Consider the following 22,087-nt stretch of genomic DNA (forward strand, 5'->3'; position numbering starts at 1 on the left):
AAAAAAAAAAAAAAAAGAACTGATTCATGTATGGCTTAGCAAACTTGCTTCAGTTTCTCCATCTCATTCAGGGAGACCCAGGGCACTAACAATATCAGTTGCATGCCTCCACAGCATAAAATAAAAGTCATGTGTTCTTGAGAGGTGGAAACTGTTAGATTAGTTTATAATCTAGGCACTTACACACTAAGTTGACTGTTGTGAGAATAAGTTAGCAAAATCCATCTGAAGACCGTATTTAAAAACTTTGTTTCTACATCTCTACCCAGCCCTTATGAAAATGATGCATCTCATTTTAGGAGGGAGAGTGAGAAAGAAGAATGCAAAAATCACCTATAATTTCACAATCTAGAAGTGCCTATGTGGGTGTTTTTGCTTTAAATATTTTATGTTATACTGGATATATAGCTTTGAATCTGTATTTTTCCACTTATCATTAGGTGGCGAACATGTTTTTTTTCTTTTTATTTAAAACCATTGAAAAGCTTCCTAATGGTATGATAGTCATATCAGTGAGTCATACTTTAACCTTGCTGCTAGGCTTGGACATTTAATTTATATATTTTATATAGATGATAAAGAATATTGAGGTGATTGCATCTTTTTATACAAATCTTGTTCACCTAAAATACATTCCTAGAAAGTGAAATTGCTGAATCAAAGATAAGAAAATTTTCAAGGGTTTTTTTCTTACAAATGGCAAATTACTTTTCAGTTTAGTTTTCTACTAATGCAAGAGTACCTGTCACATTGTGGCAGCCAGCATAGTTCAGAGTTGTACTGTACTTTAATCACTTTATTTTAATGTTTTAGTATGAACATTCTGGAAGTTAAATCTTTTTTTCTCACTAATGATTCTAGAAGAATAATTTTTGGGATAGAATTGCAGGGAAAGAGAATAGGCACAGTTTCAGTGTTTGTATTACTGCCAAATTGTGCTCCAGAAAGGTGTGCCAATTTGCAGCCCCAGCAGCCAAGCGTGGGAATGTTTACCCTGGATCCTGCTTAGCACCAAATAACAAAATTTTACAATTGTTTGATGATATATAGGTGGAAAATATCACAGCATCTTGTTTGAGATGTGTATTTATCTGATTGCTAGAAAGGTTAAACGTATAAACATGTTTATCACTTGAACCCTTTTTTGTGTAACTTTTTGTTTATATCCTTTGACCGCTGTTGATTGCCTTCTTTTAATTCTGTCATGCTGCACAGGCTTTCCCCAGTTTTTAATCAAATTGAAGCTTTTTTCTTCTGAACACATAGAATCCTTTGATTCTTATGTAGTCAAACCTGTTGAACATTTCTGGATTTTACTTTTGCTTGGATTCCTGGAAAAGTGGCTGTACTTAACTTGAGATGAAATTACATGTGTGTTTTCCTTTTCTTGTTCTGGTTCATTTATTATAATTAACTCTGGAATCCATCTGGAACGTATTTTTGGATTTGGTTTGCCATGCAGTAATCTGACTTTATTTTTTTTCCAAACAGATGTGTCACATTATTTATTGAAAAATGTAATGAGGTGTTCTTTAAAAAGATTGCAAGAAGGTAATATTTATATTTCAAAAATAATATATACTGATTGTAAAATAAATTAAGACAAAATGAAGCCTCTAAGTAAACAAGTGGTACATACATGAGAAGCAGTAAACAGGGCTGTGGGTCATCGGGACCTGGATTTGTAACTTGGTTGCTGTATTGCCCTGAACAAGTTTCCTGGCTTCAGTGATCCACCACTGCTTCATCGGTAAGGTGGAAATCACAGTACCTACTCCCATGTGGTTGATGAAGTGAGATAATATGTGTGAAATGTGTTATCTAGAGTCCTGTGTCTAGCATATTGTGAATATAAATCAGTAGCAATTTTGAAAAAGCCCCCCTCCTCCCCATCTTCCAAGGGTGTGCAGTGCGTTGTAGCTGTGGACTTTCTGTATGAGTTAGGGGGGATTGCTGTTTGTCTTCCTTAGCTTTCTGCAATTACATTGATTCAGCTGCCATCAATCTGAATCTCCATTACCATCAATTCTTCCTTAGACCAATGGTTTTGGAGTTAGGATTGTGTGCTGTGCATTCAAATCACCTGGGAACTCTGTCAAACTGTTGGAGTCTTGGCCTCACACCTAGGAATTTTGATTTAGTTAATGTAGCATAGGCCTGGGTTTATTTGAAAAATTCTTGAGTTGTGAATCTGAATTTTACACCTGGTAAAACTGACTGGTAAGACAATACCATTTTGATTTGTGGCACATTAGCAAACTGGTGGGAAGGGAAACATACAGGCAATGGTATAATTTTCAAACTGAGGACTTACGCTGGGAGTTGAGACTTCTGGGTTCAGGTTTATTGCCAAGTAAACAGGTAACTTGGAATAATCAATGGCCTCATTTTCCTTGTTAATATCTATATATTGAGCAACGGAAGGAATGATCATCACTTATTGATGAGTTCCTTTTGTATTTTGTGACTTGTCTGCTAGTGGCATTTGTGAAACACCTTGGGATTTAGAAATCTGCTCCTAAGCCCAAAGAATAACTTTTTTTCCCTTTATAGCAGCCTGTAATAAGGGTGGCTCAAACGTTCGTTCTCTGGCTGCATCATAGTCTTCACTCTCGAGTCAGTAGGTCAAGGCACAACCAGTTTTTCACACTTCATTTTGCTTTTTAATTGCTGAGGATATTCTGCTTCCCTTTCTTCATCCAGGTTAAGTTATCCAGTAAGAAACCACTGTGACACAGGGCCTTGATCTCCTGTAACTTGGGAACTGCCTACATGTAGTTCTTACAGCTTATTCTTTATCTACAATTAGCTTCCCTGGGAGGTGCCTTTTTTTTTTTTTTTAACAGAAGAGAGAAATCAGTGATAGTGTGGGAAATGCATTTTAGTGCTTATTAACATACTTCCTGATTTCATGGACTAGGTGCTATCATGCCTTGACAGGCTGTTTATCGTGCCTGTACGTAGTAAGGAAATCGGGAAATGATGCTCTTTTAGGTTGTTAGTACTTAAAAACAAAACAATCCTATGAAATACTGCTTCCAACGACCTCACTGAAATGGTTTCCTGTGCAGAACTCTCTTTACCTAATTGGAAGGGCTCCTGGTGATGGTGGCATCGGCAGCAGCATGCAGACAGCTCTGTAGAACCCGCATCTGGGGTGTCATGGAATTCGGCCACTAGATGGGCCCATTTTGCCCTAAATGAAAAAGAAAATAGTATTACAAGCACAAATATACAGGTGAGTCATAGGCACGCTGGCAAACATACTTTGAGTATGTTGTTCTCTTTAGCAGGTAAATACTTTGAATATAGTGTTGGCTTTGGGTTTTGGAGGAATATTGTGTGTTTCAATTATAATCATTATTCATGGTTACAGTGGAGCCGCAGTGTTATGGAGAATGTAAAAATAATCTACGTGATAGGCGTGTGTGTGCCTGCTCGCACTGTTAATTGAATTAATACAGACATTGGAACGCAATTAAGGCATTAAAAGTTTGAGCCTTAGAGTCAGCTTGCTTTGGTTTGGATTCACATTTCCCCACTTAATATATGGACGACCTATGGCAAATGACTTAGCCTGTGTGCTTTGGTTTCTTCATGTACAGAACAGGAATAACAGTAAACCTGTTTCACAGGATTGTTGTGAGGATTAAGTGAGTGTGTTGAGGAATATGTGGTAATAGGTTTAGCTGGTATACAGCAAGCATTCAATACCTGTTAGCTATTATTCTAATTACTTAAGCTATTAGAGGCCATTGAAGATTTCATTGGGAACATCTGGAAAGCGTCTAGCCTCTCTTTCTCGCCGACTTCTCTCTTCATTCCTTCCATGTGGAAGGCATAATAGCCAGATGGACCAGCAGCTCCCTTATTCCCCCTGTGCCTCCTGTCTTTCTGGGTGAGTGTTTTAGTGTCGTCGTTTAACTTTTTTTCTTTCTTTTAGTGCTCTATTGTAGTCTGATAATTTTCTGCGTGTAAAAAAAATTACAGTTTTATTAAACGACAAGAAAGAAGACCTAAATAGAGACATATCCCAGATCTGCGATGGGAAGTTTCACTATCAGTGTTTTAGTTTTATAAGGAAAAAAGTTGAGTCTGTAGGATGGTTGTTATATCAACAAACTCTTGAAAGCAAGGCCGTGAGTAATGTTCCTGCTGATTATCTCGGCTTGCTGTTGTGATAAGGGATGTGAGCGGAGGAGGGCCCTGGTCCATGGAGGTAAAGGGGAACACCAGCATGTGCACAGTTGTGCTTTGGAACTCTGAGCCTGGACTTCTCAGCCCACTGTTCAGACTCTCGAACGGAGTGATTTACATGACAGCTTTCCAGGGCTACAGCTTGTTTGAGCCCTCTAGTGAGTGGCTAGCAGATGGAGACTTCTACTTTGCTTTTGTCAGCAAAGTGTCTGATTAGAAAAAAGTAAAAGGTAGGATGCTGGCCACAATCTGAATGGTAAATCTCTGTGTACAACTGTTTTACATTTTTTTCCCTCGGGAGAAGACGCTGTTATGACCCCCTTCTAATCGTAGAAGACATGCTTGCTGCCATTCGACCTTTGAGGTGTAGATCTTTGTGTTTCTGACCACCGGAAAAGGGAGATCAGGAGGGAGGCAAAGATGGGAAAAGCGAATTTGAGAGTCATCCGGTCTCAGCTAACCGAAGCTCATTGGGAAGTTCGGGGAGGTGAAGGACGGAAGAGATTTAGGACAAGCCTGTGGGAACAGCTACATTTAGGGAGTGGTGGAAAGGGGTCAGAGAAAGAGAATCAGGAGAGGGCATGGGGGAGGAGTGTAAAATGCAGACTGACTTGATATGAGGTGCACTGCATGGGTGAGAATGGCGGGACACTTTGATATGAGAAATGAAGGTATAAGTGGAGAGAATTTTTATGCTTCTGGATAAGATTATATTAAAATACTTAAGACTTCCCTGCTGAAATGCAATATAATGGGATTCTTTTTATATATTGCTGAAGTCTAACCCTAATATTGTGTTAAGTATTTTTGTGCCTTTGTTCATGAGATTTTTTTTGTAGGTTTTTCTTTGTTTTTGTTTTTTAGACAGGGTCTCGCTCTGTCACCCAGGTGTGATGATAGCTCACTGTAACTTCTACTTCCTGGGTGCAGGTCATCCTCCACCTCAGCCTCTAGAGTAGCTGGGAACATACCTGGCTAATTTAAGTTTGTTTGTTTTTTTGGTAGAGATGGGGTCTTACTATGTTGTCAGGGCTGGTCTCAAGCCATCCTCTCCCCTTAGCCTCCCAGAGTGTTGGGATTACAGGCATGAGCCACTGCACCTGGCTTGTAGTTTTCTCTCTCTCTTTTTTTTTTTTTTTGGTACTGTCTTTGGCTTTAGTGTCATGGTAATGCTAGGTTTATAAAATGAACTGGGAAGTGTTCCCTCCTCTGGAAGAGACAGTGTAGAATAGGTGTGTATTTTTTAAAAAATGTTTAGTAGAATTCTTCAGTGAAACCATGTGGGGCTGGAGATTTCTTTTTTGGAATTCTTTTTTGTTTTTTTCCCCGAGACAGTCTCACTCTGTCACCAGGTTAGAGTGCAGTGGTATGATCTCGGCTCACTGTAACCTCTGATTCCCGGGTTTAAGCTATTCTCCTGCCTCAGCCTCCCAAGTAGCTGGGACTAAAGGCACACACCACCACGCCCTGTGAATTTTTATATTTTTAGTAGAGATTTAGTAGAGGTTTCACCATGTTGGCCAGGATGGTCTTGATATCCTGACCTTGTGATCCTCCCACCTTGGCCTCCCAAAGTGCTGGGATTACAGGCATGAGCCACCGTGCCTGGCCCCTTTTTGGGATTTTTAAGTTTGAAGTCAATTTACTTGATAGTTATAACTGTTGGATGAGTTATGGTATTTTGTATTTATCAAGGAGTTGGTCCATTTCACTGAAGTGTGTAGAGTTATGTAGCTTGCAGGAACTGTAGTAATAGCCCCTGTTTCATTCCTACTATTGGTAATTTGTGTCTTTTCTATTTGTTGTTCTTGCATGTTTGTCAAACTGGTAACAAACCCCTTTGTTTTCTTGCTTTTTCTCTTCTGCTTTTGTTTTCGATTTCATTGATTTCTGCTCTTTAGGTTTGTTTTGTTTTTTTGGGGGGGGTTCTTGAGGAGCATAGGTTATTGATTCGAGACTTCTTCGGTGCAAGAATTCATACATAAATTTTCCTCTTAGCACTGTTTTAGCCATGTTTCCATTTTTTCCCCTTCCATCTATAGTAACTTATTTAATTTGTGCAGTAACCCTGGCGGTAGGTAGAGATTTTTAGCATCACTTTACAAAGGAGGAAATGAGCTCAGAGAGATATATAACATTCCCAAATTCTCCAGGCTGAGCTGCGTCCTGAGCCAGGTAGTCTAGCTGCAGGTCCATATGGCCATCCAGATGCCTCCTGGCTCTGAAGTTCTCTCTCTGTATCTTACCTGAATTCAATACAATGTATTATTTGTTAGTGGATTCATTAACAGATTACCTTGAGAGCCATGGGAAACACTTTTAGTATGAGGTAAGACGACTAGGTCCCAGCGAAGCAGAAAGGGAGGATGAGTCAGGGAAGTAGATGGGACACTAAAAAAACACAGCTTCGTGGAAATGCAGGGGAGAATTGAGAGTTTGTAGGATGAGGAAGTGATCCATGATAATGATTTATTTAACAAATATTTATAGAGTGTGTATAGTGTGCTGGACACTGGGCTGGATGCTCGCCATGCAGCAGTGAGCCAGGCGCACAGGTTTCTTCCCCTCGAGGATTAAGCTTTGGTGGGAAAGGGAGGGAATTCAAAGATATTAGGGAGGAAATCAATGGGTCGGTCCTAGAGAGCATCAGGGTATAAGAAAGGCAACTTTACCTGGGAATGCCAGGAAAAGTTGAGACATGGAGGATGAGAAAGAGTCTGTCAGGCAGAAGCCTGGGGAAGAACATTTCAGACAAAACAGGTATGAAGTTTTGAGAGTGAGAAGCTTGGCACAGTCGAGGAGGTGAGAGGAGGCCTGTTCAGCTGAAGCTGAGAGAGAAAGGGGAAGAGCGATGGAACTGAGAGGAGTCTGGAGGGCCGGGCAGTCAGTGGAGAGGGGAGGCGTGGTCTTACTCACGTTTCTAGGCGGTCCTGGTTGCTGTGTGTGGAGTGCGTTGGGCAGGAACGGAGGCCAGCTGGCAAGTTAAGTGCGAAATGTCATGGCAAGTGACTGAGAATGAGTTAGACATGTACATTGTATTTGGAATAAAAAAATTCCTGAAGATTGCTCCTTAGCATTGTTTGACATTTATTTCTAGAGGTTGATATATTTATTTTCATTTTCTGGAGAATCACAGAAGAGATTCTGAGAGTTTTCTTTTGTGCCTGAAGTTTAGCTGTTCAGGAAGGAATGCTCATGTGATTGGACATGGATGATGCTTTTGCCTGGCTCCCATAAAAGAGATGGGAACTTAGTGGGTATGCATTCTTTGGAATTATTGTTGAGTTATTGGTGTCTGTGAGAACATTTGTTTCTACTCTCAGCTCTGCTTATAGGTAAGTTGATAGCACTAGAAATATTAGACTAAGTATAGTCAGGCTCCAAATGACTTTTTAAAACCCTCTGTTTAGACTCTGTATGTAATGTCTTTTCGAATTTTTGGTATGAAAAATTTCAACCTAGGCAAAAGCAGAGAGCCTAATGTCATAAGCCCCCGTGGGTGCCCATCATTTAGTGTTGGTGGCAGTCAGCTCACGGCTGATCTTGAGTTCCTTTCTACCTCCAAACTCTCCCCGCACTCTCATCCTGTTTATTTTGAAGCAAATTCCAAGTACATCATTTCATCTGTCAACATCTCAGTATATACTTCCAACAAGTAAGAACTTTGCCATACTTTAGTGTTTGGTTTTATTCCCCCTTAAAGCTCATAAACAGGTAACGTCTGTCTGGATGGTTTGCCTGCGAGAGTCCCTGTATATACCTCTTGTCCTGGTGTATTTATTAATAGTCCCCCTTTCCACTTCAAAGAGTCTCTGTTTGGACAGTAAATTCTTCGGTCACCTTATATACATAAGAGAAATCTTTTCAGAGGGGACAGTAAATAAGTTACTTACTAGCACTTTCTTATTTTTCTAATAGTGTGTCACTATTCTGGTTTTTTTTTTTTTTTTTTTTTTTAAATTTAAACAGGAGATCAAGCCCTGGAGGTTCACTCTTTCAAGAAATCATGTGCTGAAGTATAATGCTACACAAGTCAGAGGAAGGAAGGATCCCAAAACACATGGTGAGGAAGGAATGAGTCAGCTGGATTGCCGTGATTATGCCGCCTTTTCTTTTTCTTACATTCTGTTGTTTCTTTGTTATGATTTGGTCATGAGTGCAAAGAATATTCTTTTGAAAGCAACAAGAGATTTAAACATTTGAATCACAAGGATAATGTAAATTTGGATATTTGGGCAGCCGTTAATTATCCAAGTTTCGATTATTCAAATACTTAAACATTTTAGTAATATCGTCATCAACTTTAGGTCTGATGTCTTGTCAGATGTTCTTTCTAATGGATGCAGTGACTCATGCCATCATTTCCCTCCTTTCATTCTTTGCTGTTAGCTGATTGTAATATCCCCTTTTCTTAGAAATTGTTGTTATAATTTATTGATTAAAATTTAATATCAGATGTTACAGTGAAATTTGATCAACTTGAAAAAAATGTTAGATTGTTTCAAGAAATTTTCATTCTGAAAAATAATAAAAATTATGATTATAAATATGGTAAGAAGGAGAGAAGATGATCACACCTTCAACAGTTAAACATCTTTGACAGAGGTAGAAGCTAGAGAGTGACTGTGCCTCTGTGAAGTCCTACTCATTTTATGCTGCCTGTACCCTTGTTTGTTTATATCTTATCTCTTAGGCTAAAGGAAGTTCCATGAGGTCAAGGATTATACACCCTGGATTCTCCCACAGTTACACTTAGCATGTCTTAGCCCTGTTAAGAGTATGGTGAATATTGTTTGGAAGAATGAATAAAGAAACCAGCAATATTCCCTAGCATAGGATATTATGATTTGCTTCTAGCTGTGCTGAATTTGAAGGAAAGCAAGTAGCAATCCACCGTAGCCAGTGGCAGTGAGGCCTAGTGAGAGGGCAGGGCCGGGAGTGTCGTTGGGGGACTGAGTCGCCTCAGTGCCCTCCCACCCACTGCACTGTGTATCACAGCAATGTGGTGCATTGCCGTCTCCGTGTACCTATCTCCATCTGAGAAGATTAGGAAACCAAGGTCTGATAGCAAATCTGTCAGCAGAGAATGAGAACGAATGCCTCTCATTTCTAAGTATAGTGTTCTTTCTAAAAGAGCAAGTTACTATTTATATTTTAAGAAAGAGCACATGATGTCTGCTAATGGAAGATAAATGAGAAGCAAACTGGGAAATACATTTTGTCTCAGGATTACTGCATCTACTACTGGATAAAGATCAAAAGAGTTCTCTTCAACCCCTTTCAACTCTACATTGAACAAATTGAGCTTTTCAGAGTTTTTTTTTTTGTTAAGTATTTCCAAAGAAAACGGGTTAGGAGTAAACATAAGCTACCCAGGTTGGATAGGAAGGTATTTCTCTTCATAGGAAGATGATGTCCAGGTGTGGAATAGGATAAGAAAATGAGACTGTGGACATCTTTGCCCCATGAATTTAGTTGGTCATCATGTTATAGGGCTGTAATGCTGCTCTATATGCAGTTACATAAGAAGTGGGGAGGGGGTGTAAACTGCAGCTTTGGAGGCACTTCGCCTTTTATTTCCCCAAGTAAAATACTCATACCAAACAACAAACAACATCTCTACATTGGCATAATGTTCTTTGCGACACACACCAGTGTTCCAGCCATTGTTCCATCTAAGATTTAAGCATTTTCTAGAAATGTACGATGGTGGGAGTGTTCAGTGTAATCTCATCAAGACTGACGTGGTTCTCTTTCTTTTGCAGGCCCGATTGTTGGCAAAGACATCAGTAAGAAGCTGGCATTTATTTCTGTTCTAACCCATTACTATATAACCAAATAGACACTATGCATATTTGTTGGTCAGCAAAACCAAGACACAAGAGCTATGGCGGTTGAAACAGTCTGTCTGATTCCAGGGTGTTTTTCCTGGGTTTCATCATCAGGTATCTCCTCCCTTTCATCCCAGCAAGAATGTGGCACCTTTTACCTTTTGATAAAGATTAAGGACATGTTCTTTGGTCAACAGCCAGAACTTAAAATCTGCTATAATAGGGTCAGAGACTGTTTCAGCTGCAGCTGAGGAAAATGAAATTTCCATTTTATTTGGTGCCTTGTCCAGGGAACGCAGGCACTCTTCCTGAAACGTGCCAGTGAAACAGAGATCGTTTTGTGGAATAGCAACCCATAGTTATGGCGAGTGACCCGACGTGATCTGGCGGGCAGGCAGCAGAGGACTCATGACGGGCTATACCATGCTGCGGAATGGGGGTGCGGGGAACGGAGGTCAGACCTGCATGCTGCGCTGGTCCAACCGCATCCGCCTCACGTGGCTCAGCTTCACGCTCTTCGTCATCCTGGTGTTCTTCCCACTCATTGCCCACTATTACCTCACCACTCTGGATGAGGCCGACGAGGCTGGCAAGCGGATTTTTGGCCCCCGGGTAGGGAACGAGCTGTGTGAGGTGAAGCACGTGCTGGATCTGTGCCGCATCCGCGAGTCGGTGAGCGAAGAGCTGCTGCAGCTGGAGGCCAAGCGCCAAGAGCTGAACAGTGAGATTGCCAAGCTGAATCTGAAGATCGAAGCCTGTAAGAAGAGCATCGAGAATGCCAAGCAGGACCTGCTGCAGCTGAAGAATGTCATCAGCCAGACCGAGCATTCCTACAAGGAGCTCATGGCCCAGAACCAGCCCAAGCTGTCCCTGCCCATCCGACTGCTCCCGGAGAAAGACGACGCCGGCCTCCCTCCCCCGAAGGCCACCCGGGGCTGCCGACTGCACAACTGCTTCGATTATTCTCGTTGCCCTCTTACCTCTGGCTTCCCAGTCTACGTCTATGACAGTGACCAGTTTGTCTTTGGCAGCTACCTGGATCCCTTGGTCAAGCAGGCTTTTCAGGCGACAGCACGAGCTAACGTGTATGTTACAGAAAACGCAGACATTGCCTGCCTTTACGTGGTCCTAGTGGGAGAGATGCAGGAGCCAGTGGTGCTGCGGCCTGCCGAGCTGGAGAAGCAGTTGTATTCCCTGCCGCACTGGCGGACGGATGGACACAACCATCTCATCATCAATCTGTCGCGTAAGTCAGATACACAGAACCTCCTGTATAATGTCAGTACCGGCCGTGCCATGGTGGCCCAGTCCACCTTCTACGCTGTCCAGTACAGACCTGACTTTGACTTGGTCGTGTCGCCGCTGGTCCATGCCATGTCTGAGCCTAACTTCATGGAAATCCCACCGCAGGTGCCGGTGAAGCGGAAATACCTCTTCACCTTCCAGGGGGAGAAGATTGAGTCTCTGAGGTCTAGCCTTCAGGAGGCCCGCTCCTTCGAAGAGGAAATGGAGGGCGACCCTCCCGCCGACTATGATGACCGCATCATTGCCACCCTGAAGGCAGTGCAGGACAGCAAGCTGGATCAGGTCCTGGTGGAATTCACCTGCAAAAACCAGCCCAAACCCAGCCTGCCGACTGAGTGGGCGCTGTGTGGGGAGCGGGAGGACCGCTTGGAATTGCTGAAGCTCTCCACCTTCGCCCTCATCATCACCCCCGGGGACCCTCGCTTGATTATTTCCTCTGGGTGTGCCACGAGGCTCTTTGAAGCCCTGGAAGTCGGTGCCGTCCCGGTGGTGCTGGGGGAGCAGGTCCAGCTTCCGTACCAGGACATGCTGCAGTGGAACGAGGCGGCCCTGGTGGTGCCCAAGCCTCGCGTTACCGAGGTTCATTTCCTGCTCAGAAGCCTCTCCGACAGTGACCTCCTGGCTATGAGGCGGCAAGGCCGCTTTCTCTGGGAGACTTACTTCTCCACCGCTGACAGTATTTTTAATACCATGCTGGCTATGATTAGGACTCGCATCCAGATCCCAGCTGCTCCCATCCGGGAAGAGGCAGCAGCTGAGATCCCCCACCGTTCAGGCAAGGCGGCTGGAACCGACCCCAACATGGCTGACAACGGGGACCTGGACCTGGGGCCAGTGGAGACGGAGCCGCCCTATGCCTCTCCCAGATACCTCCGCAACTTCACGCTGACTGTCACTGACTTTTACCGCAGCTGGAACTCCGCTCCAGGGCCTTTCCATCTTTTCCCCCACACCCCCTTTGACCCTGTGTTGCCCTCAGAGGCCAAATTCTTGGGCTCAGGGACTGGATTTCGGCCTATTGGCGGCGGAGCTGGGGGTTCTGGCAAGGAGTTTCAGGCTGCCCTTGGAGGCAATGTTCCTAGAGAGCAGTTCACAGTGGTGATGTTGACTTATGAGCGGGAGGAAGTGCTTATGAACTCTTTAGAGAGGCTGAACGGCCTCCCTTACCTGAACAAGGTGGTGGTGGTGTGGAATTCTCCCAAGCTACCATCAGAGGACCTTTTGTGGCCTGACATTGGCGTCCCCATCATGGTAATAGGAAAACGAGCAGTTCGTTTTGCTGCATGAAATAGCATTTCACTTTTAATCCCTTTTCCGTCTTCCTTCACTTTAGCAGTTGTAAGTTCTAGCAGAGAAGAATACACACACACTTTTAAAAAGCCTGTATAGATTCCTTTCTTCCTGAAGTGTTTGCTTGCTGCTCTTTCAAGCCTTGGTAGTTCTGTTGCTGTTACTTCCTAAATCTCAGATCCCCAAAACTGAAACTGATTCTATAGTCAATATATAGACCTCGTGGGTTATCCCATCCGTTATCCCATGGACTTCTTCCATGTCATGACAAGGTGGTAATGACGATAATGATAAGCTACCATTTAGGAAGCACTTAGCATCTTGGCACTAAAATAAGCATTTTATCATTATCACTCTTTCTTCAGCTTATTTGTATGGAGCTGAGACTTAGGTTAATAAATTTGCCCAAGATCGGAGTAATGAAAAAGCTGAATTTAGTATGTCTAATTCCATAAACTGCAGCTTTAGTCACCTCCAAAAGGGTTTAGTGAGGCCTGTGTCTTTTTCCAGGTATTCATAGAAGTCTTTTATAAGACTGGAATTGGGGTTTGGTATTTTGGAGTTGGAGAACCAACTCCAGTTGAACGTTCTAGGGTGTCTTGTAGGTTGTTATTCTTTACTCCATCTCATGGTTAGTGCTGTATTTTACAGAAAAAAATAACAGCTAAATATGCAGGATGTAATCCACCTGCAGAATTAAACTTAGATTCTAGAAGAGAGATGGTAACCATCTTAAATGTGTAGCCTTAGAGCAAGTCTTAAGCAGACTGCCAAATATTTACCCTGCAACCTATATAGTTACTTTCCGGCAAAAGGTAGCAAAAGGTCTGATGGGCCATACATTGCTAGAAGTCTAGTTTTTTTTAAAAAGTGTATTTCATTGGGAAGCTGATACATTTGAATTATTTTTTAGGCAGCGGCATGGTGTAATAAGAATGAGATTTGGAGTGATACAGACCTAGGACTAAGTAGTCATTTTGTGATCTTTGATAATTTAGCTTTTTTGATCTCAGCATTAAAGGGGAATCTAAGATAAGATAACTAAGGACTCTAGAAAGGTGTTCACTTACTTGATTCCCTCTTACCCCTTAATGTTAAAGGAGATGGAAGCAGTATGACTGTCCTGCCTATGTTGTGGGCAGCTTTAACTGACCTCACTCATAAAGGCTTCTTGTATCCTCTACATCATTTCTGTTTGTGTCATTCGTTACTGCCTACTTCCTCCTATGCAAAGTACGTCTTTGCTTTAAATTTTTTGTTAGTGCTGCTAATCTTGTCTTTTTTTTTTTTTAATTTAATTTAATTTTATAATCAGGCTATTCAAAGACCATAGGGTTATAAATCCTTTTTATCCCAGTTTATTTTGAATATTAAGTAAATAGGGAATTTTTTTATAGACTTCTCAAAGTTCACTTTGTTAACAGCTTTATGAATGTTATTGAAATTAAAAAAGCATTTACTCTGCGAAAGGTATATGCTCCTGAAATAGTAGAATATAGAGCAGCCATTGTTTTCCAATTTTCCTGAGTTTTCTTTGATTTCGATAGGGATGTAGATCAGTTGGTGTCACCACAGTTAAGTTGACTGAAATTCATCAGAGAACTTACCAGAATGAATCCTTTGTTAAAACTCTGGTGAGAAATAAGTACTCCTGGTAATTAGGCAGTCCATTGCAATAATACCTAATTGGAAAATGCCAGAAACTTTCCAAATTGGCCACTCTAAACAGCTTTCTCATATTAGCAAAACAAGTTATTTTCTGGTCCTTTTAAAAAACAGGAAATAGCTGCAAGCTGGAGAATTTCACTCCATCTTGTAAATATTCTGGTTGTGCTTTCTGTCTAGGAGGGGCAGGTGTTCTGGGCAGTAGTTGAAGTTGCTAACATCTGGGATGTACCCAGGTATCAGAGCTAGAAAGAGACTGGTAGCTTTCTCTCCTATAGAGAAATGGCACTACTGTGATCTACCTCAGAGTGGTTTCTCCATCTAGATGTAGATATAGCCAGTTCGGTATGTTAAGCTTAGTAAATCTTTATAAATTTAGCACCAGGATGGTTCCCAGGCATCAATGAATCTACCCAGTAACGTTCCTGCCATTTCAGAAAGTGCTGGGCAATACAGGCTTCTCTTATGCTCGGCTCCCACTAAGCAAGAGGCGTAAGTGCAAATGTGTATGGGCTGTGAAGTGTAATGAGCTCCAACTATTTTAAGTGGAGAAGGGTTGTCTTAGGGGTGCCTCATAGGACTTACATGTTAAAATTCCTCATTCTTTTAAATATTTACAAAAAAGGTCTAGCTTGAAGTGAAGGTGATCTTTATTGGCAGCATGCTTGGTCACTCCGATTTCAAATGCTCTCTGACACAGCTTCACAAAAGGGATGGTGGCTAGGCAGGGAGACAGGACTTGCATAGAGATGGAAGAAGTGCCACCAGTTGAAGTGGATTTCCCATTGAATGGGGTGGGACTACCAAACAGGGGCGATGGTGGGTGTCTGCTCTCTCCCTGGCTCTTGCATATTTTGTAAGCATGTGAATCAGGTCCCTTAGCTCCTGGAGCATAACAACAAAGATATCTTTTTTTTTTTTTTTGAGACGGAGTTTCGCTCTTGTTACCCAGGCTGGAGTGCAATGGCACGATCTCGGCTCACCGCAACCTCCGCCTCCTGGGTTCAGGCAATTCTCCTGCCTCAGCCTCCTGAGTAGCTGGGATTACAGGCACGCGCCACCATGCCCAGCTAATATTTTGTATTTTTAGTAGAGCCGGGGTTTCACCATGTTGACCAGGATGGTCTCGATCTCTTGACCTCATGATCCACCCGTCTCGGCCTCCCAAAGTGCTGGGATTACAGGCGTGAGCCACCGCGCCCGGCTAACAAAGATATCTTAATGAAAGCCAGCTAGAGAGTATTATTATGCCAAGGGATTTCAGGTCTAGGCTTTTGAAAAAAATTGCACTATGCTGGGGACCACCATTTTCATGGCACCTGAAAGATGTTCCACTGTTTCCAGGCCTCCGTGGTTTCTGACGATATGTCAGTAGTTTGCCAATTTTTGTTTCCTTGTATGTAAGGTGTGGTTTTCTCTGGCTGCTATTGAGATTTTGTTCTTTGTATTTTCTTACTGCTGCTAATCTTGTCTTTTTTTTTATTTTTGTTTTTCAGGAGTTCGGCTGTGGTATGCCTCAGCATGGTTTTCTTTGATTTTTATTCTGGAAAGTGCTGATATTTGTGTTTTAGCAGGTGGTTAGTTATGTTGACTCAGACTGAAAGCCTGTCTTCTGAGTGGCCACTCGCATGCTCTGTTCTTTTCTATTTAGCTGCTCTGCTTGCAACTTGCACCAAGCATGCGTGGCTTAGGAGTCGGCCAGAGACAGGGCAGTTTCGTTGAAGAACTTGGAGCACCCCTTTCCTGGCTTTCTCCTTTCTGGAATTTTCTCCTTTCTTACTAGGGGCTATGGTTACCTTACACATTTCCTTTACAGGCCGGAAAGACCAGAGGTTTTGTATGGTAGTTTTGGCTGCCTTTCTTGGTACCAAATCTGGTCTACTCTCAGGGTAAAATCAGCAGTAATTCTCCCTGTGTCAGTAATTCCCTCCCTCTGAATTTTAGCACCCCTCCATAGTTGGTTGTCTTTTCTTTACTCTCTAGTGCCTTCTGGAAATTCCTTTTTCGGTATTTTTGTCCAGCGGTTGTAGTCATCTGAGGGAGGACTGGGTCTGGCAGGAGCTTACTCAACCCTTCTGGAGGCAGAAACGCCAAGTCATCCCTTGATAGATAGTCCCATTAAAAACTTTAGTTTGAGTTACTATATACTGACCAGTTTACACATCTTCCTTACTCTGCTTTATATTCTGGAAAATAGGAAGTAGGGTGGCCGTTTTAGAATCAGTCGTTTTGGAGTTGTAACATGTGGGTTGTTAGGAAAGGGACATCTTTCTGTGACTAACAATGTAGCCTAGCTTGCTCAAGGCATTGCTTCTCTTCACACTGTCTACTTACTGATTGCTGAGACAGTCTCTTGGCAGCCCGTCCCTGAGTCTTAGTTTTTCATTCTCTTCTTCATAAAGGGTACGGCTAATTTACGCAGGGTGCCTGGGAAGGGCTCTTAGAAGAGGTGACATTTGAGCAGAAGCCTGAATGAAGCGAGAGAGCAGGCCACGTAAATTCTGGAGGGATGTACGGGGGAATGGCAAGTGCCAGAAGCAATGTCTAGTGCATCTGTGTGGTGCGTTTTCGAAGGAGGTTGGAGAAGGCGGCATGGCCAGCCAGGTGCAGGACGGCACACATGTGGTCAGGAAGTCTGGGTTTTATCCTCTGTGCCTTAGGATGCCCCTGGAGGGTGTTAAGCAGAGGAGGCACGTGATTTGGGGGTGACTGGGGGGGGGAAGAGCAGAAGCAGTAAAAGACTTGCAACAGCCTAGGTGAGGAACGATGGTGGAGAGAGCCAGTTCAGAGATCAGCATAGCACACGTCTTTGCCGACTGCAGGGTCTCTCTGGAAGTGATGAGGTCAGAATGCACCATTTTTTTTCCCAAGCGAAAATGATAGTGCCAGGCTCAGTGGCTCATGCCTGTAATCCCAGCACTTTGGGAGGCTGAGTCGGGCAGATTGCTTGAGCCTAGGAGTTTGAAACCAGCCTGGGCAACATAGAGAAACCCCATCTCTACAAACAAGAGAAAAAAAAGTTAGCCAGGCATCATGATGCATGCCTGTAATCCCAGGTTCTTGGGAGGCTGCGGTGGGGGGATTGTTTGAGCCTGGTAAGTCAAGGCTGCCATGAGCTGTGATTGTGCCACTGCATTCCAGCCTGGGTGATAGAGTGAGATCCTGTCTCTTAAAAAAAAAAAGATATGAGATTTTTCAATGCCCTTTTCCCTCTCTCCCAGCCCTTGATACTCAAATTGAACAGGGAGAATTATTTGGGGGAATGTAAATATCATTCCAGGGGAGTTGTTTTCATACTTTCTCCCCAGTCGTCTCTTAGGGAAAAGGGAAGAGAAGCTGCATCCATAGTGCGCTCTTGGCGTTATGAACTTTCCAGCTGGGGACTCTGCCTCAAGCCAAGAGGCTTGGATTCTGACTAGACCTCAGACAGGATGGGAGATTGTTCTCAGGGCTTAGTCCTTAGAGTATTGATAAGCTGTATTTTTTTTTTTTTTTTATCTCTGCACACTCTACTTTTAAAAATATCCCTTGAACGAATGAGACAATAATTTCCCAAAATTGTGATATCTAGGTGAAGCCAGCAGGGAAAGCCTTGTCCAGCTTCTCCAGATCCAAGACTGTGCAAGGTCTGGTGAATCTCACTAGGGATTGGCACATCTGGGTGGTTTGTTTTTCTCTTTGACAACATTTTACTTAGTAACATGGTGGCTATAGCTATGGCTTATGTTGCAAATGGGCTGTATGGCTGCAAAGGAAAATTATACAAAACAGGGCTACCTCCAACCAAAAATGAATAGCAAGAAATAGAGAAGTTTAAAGAAATTGCCAGAAAGTCATGTTGCATAATTGACTAACTTGCAGCAAATTGATTCTTTAGGTAATGTCTTCCCCTCTTAGTTTATATGTACTCTTTTTGCTAGTTGAAAGTAAGGAATGTGAGGCTGTGAGAATTCTCTTGCTTCAGGTCATTTGACTAATTGAAACCTGTATTAGAATGAGGGCTCAAGACCTTTTTTTTTTTTTTTTTTTTTTTTTTTTAAGAAATTCTCACTTTGTCATCCAGGTTGGAGTACAGTGGCGTGATCTGGGGTCACTGCAGCCTCCACCTCCTGGGTTTAAGTGATTTTTGTACCTCAGCCTCCCTTGTAGCTGGTACTACAGGCACATACCACCACACCCGGCTAATTTTTGTGCACGGCTCTTGGACCCCACAGGGTTATGGGGTGTCCCTTATGCTGTGCTGAGGTGCAGGATCGAGAAGTAAAGAGACAGGACACTGAAGAACTGGTGAAGAGCATCTGGACTCGGGGGACCGTGCCACCTGTGAGCGGAGCTCAGCGAGAGCCCCAAATGCCCGGGAGCATCTGTATTTATTAGATATAAGCAGGGGCAGGGTTGTGAGTGAGGCTGTCATCCATAGGCTTAGTAATAGGGCATACATAATCCAGTGGGTCACAAGTGGGGGGACCACCCAATTATGTCACTTGGGCAGAGGTGGGCCATGCGCAGTAGTAGAGGGTCATGTACAGAAAAAGGGTCTGCTCCCATTAGGTCACCGAGGCAAGGAGGTGGGCTGTGTGCAACAGGTGTCTTGCATAACACTTCTTATCTGGGTGCTGGAGACTTCAAAGGATTTCTAATAGAAGGACACTGTAAGCCAATGCAGTGGGAGCTGACAGACTTGTGCACTTCTCTGAAGATATTTATGGGAAGATGATTTGAGCTAGCACAGAAGCGAGAAAAGACTGACAGTGTATAGCCACCGTGACTGGTCACACCAGAGGGGTTCTTTTCCCTCGGTTATTTCCAGGATCTCAGACCTGAAGCCTGCTTTCCACAGAAATTGGATGCAAGGTACTACAACTCCTTTATCAGGAGGAGAGGCTCTTGCTCCAAGCCTGCCATACAGTGTATGCCCTTTCAGGCAGGGATGCCACCGCCTGGGTCTTTGATTCTTGTGCTGGTCCGGCTGTTTTCCCATGTACTGCTTCTGTTCTGTCACTGCTCTAGGCATTCCTCCTGCTACAAACTACTATATGGTTATATAGAAGGATTCTGTAAATCAGCACTGAATGTGTCAGTGCAGCTCCGACTACAATACCTATATGATTATATAGAATGATTGTACAGAACTAACTATGCTAGATATAAGTATTAAGAATGATTATATAAGCTAGATATATGTAAGCAGTAAGTTATACTTTAGGCACTAATTCTGTAAACTAATATATGATTATATATAAAGGATTATATAAAGGACGTAGCTGAGTAATAACACTATAAACCAAGATATTCTTCAGGCACTAATTGTGCCTGGGTCTGGACAGTTCTCCTTCCTCCGTGTCCATGAGGGGTGTTAACCGCAGTTTTGTATTTTTAGTAGAGTTGGGGTTTCGCCATGTTGGCCAGGCTGGTCTCGAAATACTGACCTCAGATGATCTGCCCACCTCTGCCTCTCAAAGTGCTGGGATTATAGGTGTGAGCCACCGCCGGCCCCAGGTCTCAGGACTTCTGGCAATAGGTCAGGATGTATTTTTTTCTTCTCTTTATTTTTGTTCATGTCTAAATTTCTTGGAAAAGCAAAAGCTTGTCTTTTAAATAATATGTATATAAAATATAAGAAAATGTATCAAAATTAAAATACGTACAGAATATAGAATATACATGTAAAACATATGACACTTGAAATAGAGGCTGTGCTAATCTCATGTTATAATAATTGCTAGCAGTGTTTGAGCATTTTCTGTGTGCTAGGCACTGTTGATGGTCTTTACCTGCATTCTATCATTTGTTGCTCACCTGCTCACGTAGGCTGTTTTACCTGCACTTATACTGGGATCGTTGGCAATTTTTTCTCTTATAAATTAAAACATGTACAATTTTGTTTGTACTGAATGACGTCTCCATGTAAAGTTATAAATGGAAAACAATGCACTGTTACCTTCTTACTTCCTTTTCCTTCGTTTGCATTTCCTTGCCTTCTGCCTCATCACTTGACATTTACTGAATGTATGATGTCCTTAAATAATGTCGTCCTCGTTGTATCATCTTCTCTCTGTTGGTCACCTCCCTCCCCACTTGCTCCAAGCTCTGTTACCTGGTCCTCCTGAGTTAGGTGGGCATGACTGTGTGCCTCTTCGTGGACCTCATTTTCCTGATTCCGGAGTTCTCTGATGGTTTCCTCTTTTACGTTGGAGGAAGGGAATGATGGAGAACTAAGGTTAGTTGCTGTTTTGTTTCTTGCTTGTGTGATGGCTTGATGTTAAGTTTCATTCTCAGATACGGATTTACTGTAGGGATATATTATGCATGGATATGTTTTGTTGGAGGATGGAGATTGTCGGACTTGAGCCAGATGTAATTTTAAAGGATAAAAGGGCATTTAAAGTGTATTTAAATGGCCAAATTTCGTAGGTGGCAGGGTTCTAGGCCACGATTGTTGTTCCCCTTCCTTTGTGATGGGAGAAAGTCAGGGGTCCCATGAATGATGTTGTGCAAAAGAGCTAGCAAGGCACCATTGGGAGCTTGTGTGAGACAAGCCAGGCAAAGTGTGGGCATCTGCTCCTGGCTTGATTGTTGTAGGTGGATGGGTTTTTTGCTATAGAAAACTACATTAAATACTAAGAGGTTTCCTAATTTTTCTTTAGTTATCATTCTTTAAGATTATTAAAGATACTATTTACCTATAATTTTGATCTAGTAACTTCTCAAGTCTTTATTTCATATTCTGTAAATAGAATGGCAGGGCTGAATTATTTTCTATTTTCTGCTCATTCATTCATTTTATGAAACATTTGTTGAACATTTGCTTTATTGCCAGGCACTATGGTCTGTTCCTTTTGGTTAATGTCATACCAGTAATTAAAGCAGTAATTTGAAAGTCAGTCGTCCTGTTCACAAGTTACCAAGGTGTAATCATAAGGCATCTAATAGCTATATGCTGTAGTAACATGAAACAGCCAGTACTGAGGAGTCGAGGGAAGAGTGTTGTTTTAATTTGAAACAAAGCAGCATCAACAAAAATGAGAACCTTTCTTAAACATGACACACTCCCTCTGGTTGACTTGTTTCTTTTATGTTCAGTCTGCCTTTTCTCATATTCCTAGAGGCATTGCTGATCCGTGAGTCTGCATTTAGAAATGTTTGAGCCTTTCTGTTCCTCTGATTTTGGTGCCAGAATACATAGTAGCTGGTTTGCTGAGCTTTAGTTTAGCCATTAACTTATAAGAGAAAAAATTGCCAGTGATTCCAGTGCAAGTGCAGGTAAAACAGCCTAGGTGAGCAGGTCAGCAGCAAATGAGAGAATGCAGATAAAGACCATCCACAGTGCCTAGCACACAGAAAATGCTCAACAGCTTGGAAGCAAAACTGTTAGAAGAAAACCTTTACTCTTCCACCCACTTAGTTTTAGTTTGTGTTTGCAAAGTTTGTGAGGGCAAAATCTTTTTATGGTTATGGGGGAAAGGGGATTGTCTTAGGTGCTAAACTATAGTTATTCTTCCAAGTTCGGTTTGGTTTACTGTCTCCTGGAGGTTGACTCTAAATGAGGGTGTTCAGCAGTGGTGCAGTGACATTTTGGGTCAGGTAATTCTTTGTTGTGGGGGTGTCTGGTGCACTGTAGGATCTAGCAGCACTCTTGGCTCCTGCCCACTAGATAATAGATGCAAGTAGTGCACTCCTTTCTCCCCATTTGTGACAACCAAAAATCCTTTCAGACATTGCCACATGTACCCTGGGGCAAAATCACTTTTGAGAACCACTGCTCTAAATTCTTTTTTTTTTTTTTTTTTTTTTTTTTT

The 22,087-nt window shown here is 42.5% G+C and overlaps 1 protein-coding gene across 7 annotated transcripts in view; it reads left to right on the plus strand.

Moving 5' to 3' along the window:
- EXTL3 (exostosin like glycosyltransferase 3) overlaps positions 1-22,087 on the plus strand; it is a 53,353-nt gene that overhangs the window by 4,982 nt on the left and 26,284 nt on the right. For 2 of the 7 annotated variants that reach the window (XM_032265415.1, XM_032265417.1), the window contains exons 2-3: positions 8,167-8,260; positions 9,963-12,584. In XM_032265415.1, coding sequence (XP_032121306.1) covers positions 10,437-12,584 — 2,148 coding nt within the window. In that variant the 5' untranslated portion in view covers positions 8,167-8,260; positions 9,963-10,436. Of the gene's footprint in view, positions 1-1,540; positions 3,239-3,265; positions 4,428-5,776; positions 7,533-8,166; positions 8,261-9,962; positions 12,585-22,087 lie in introns of those variants that run through there. The other 5 variants (XM_032265420.1, XM_032265419.1, XM_032265416.1 and 2 more) reach the window with 5 other exon arrangements.

Source organism: Sapajus apella, unplaced genomic scaffold (assembly GCF_009761245.1).
Source record: "Sapajus apella isolate SASKATOON/1434 unplaced genomic scaffold, GSC_monkey_1.0 scaffold150, whole genome shotgun sequence".
In the NCBI taxonomy this organism is placed as follows: Eukaryota; Metazoa; Chordata; class Mammalia; order Primates; family Cebidae; genus Sapajus; species Sapajus apella.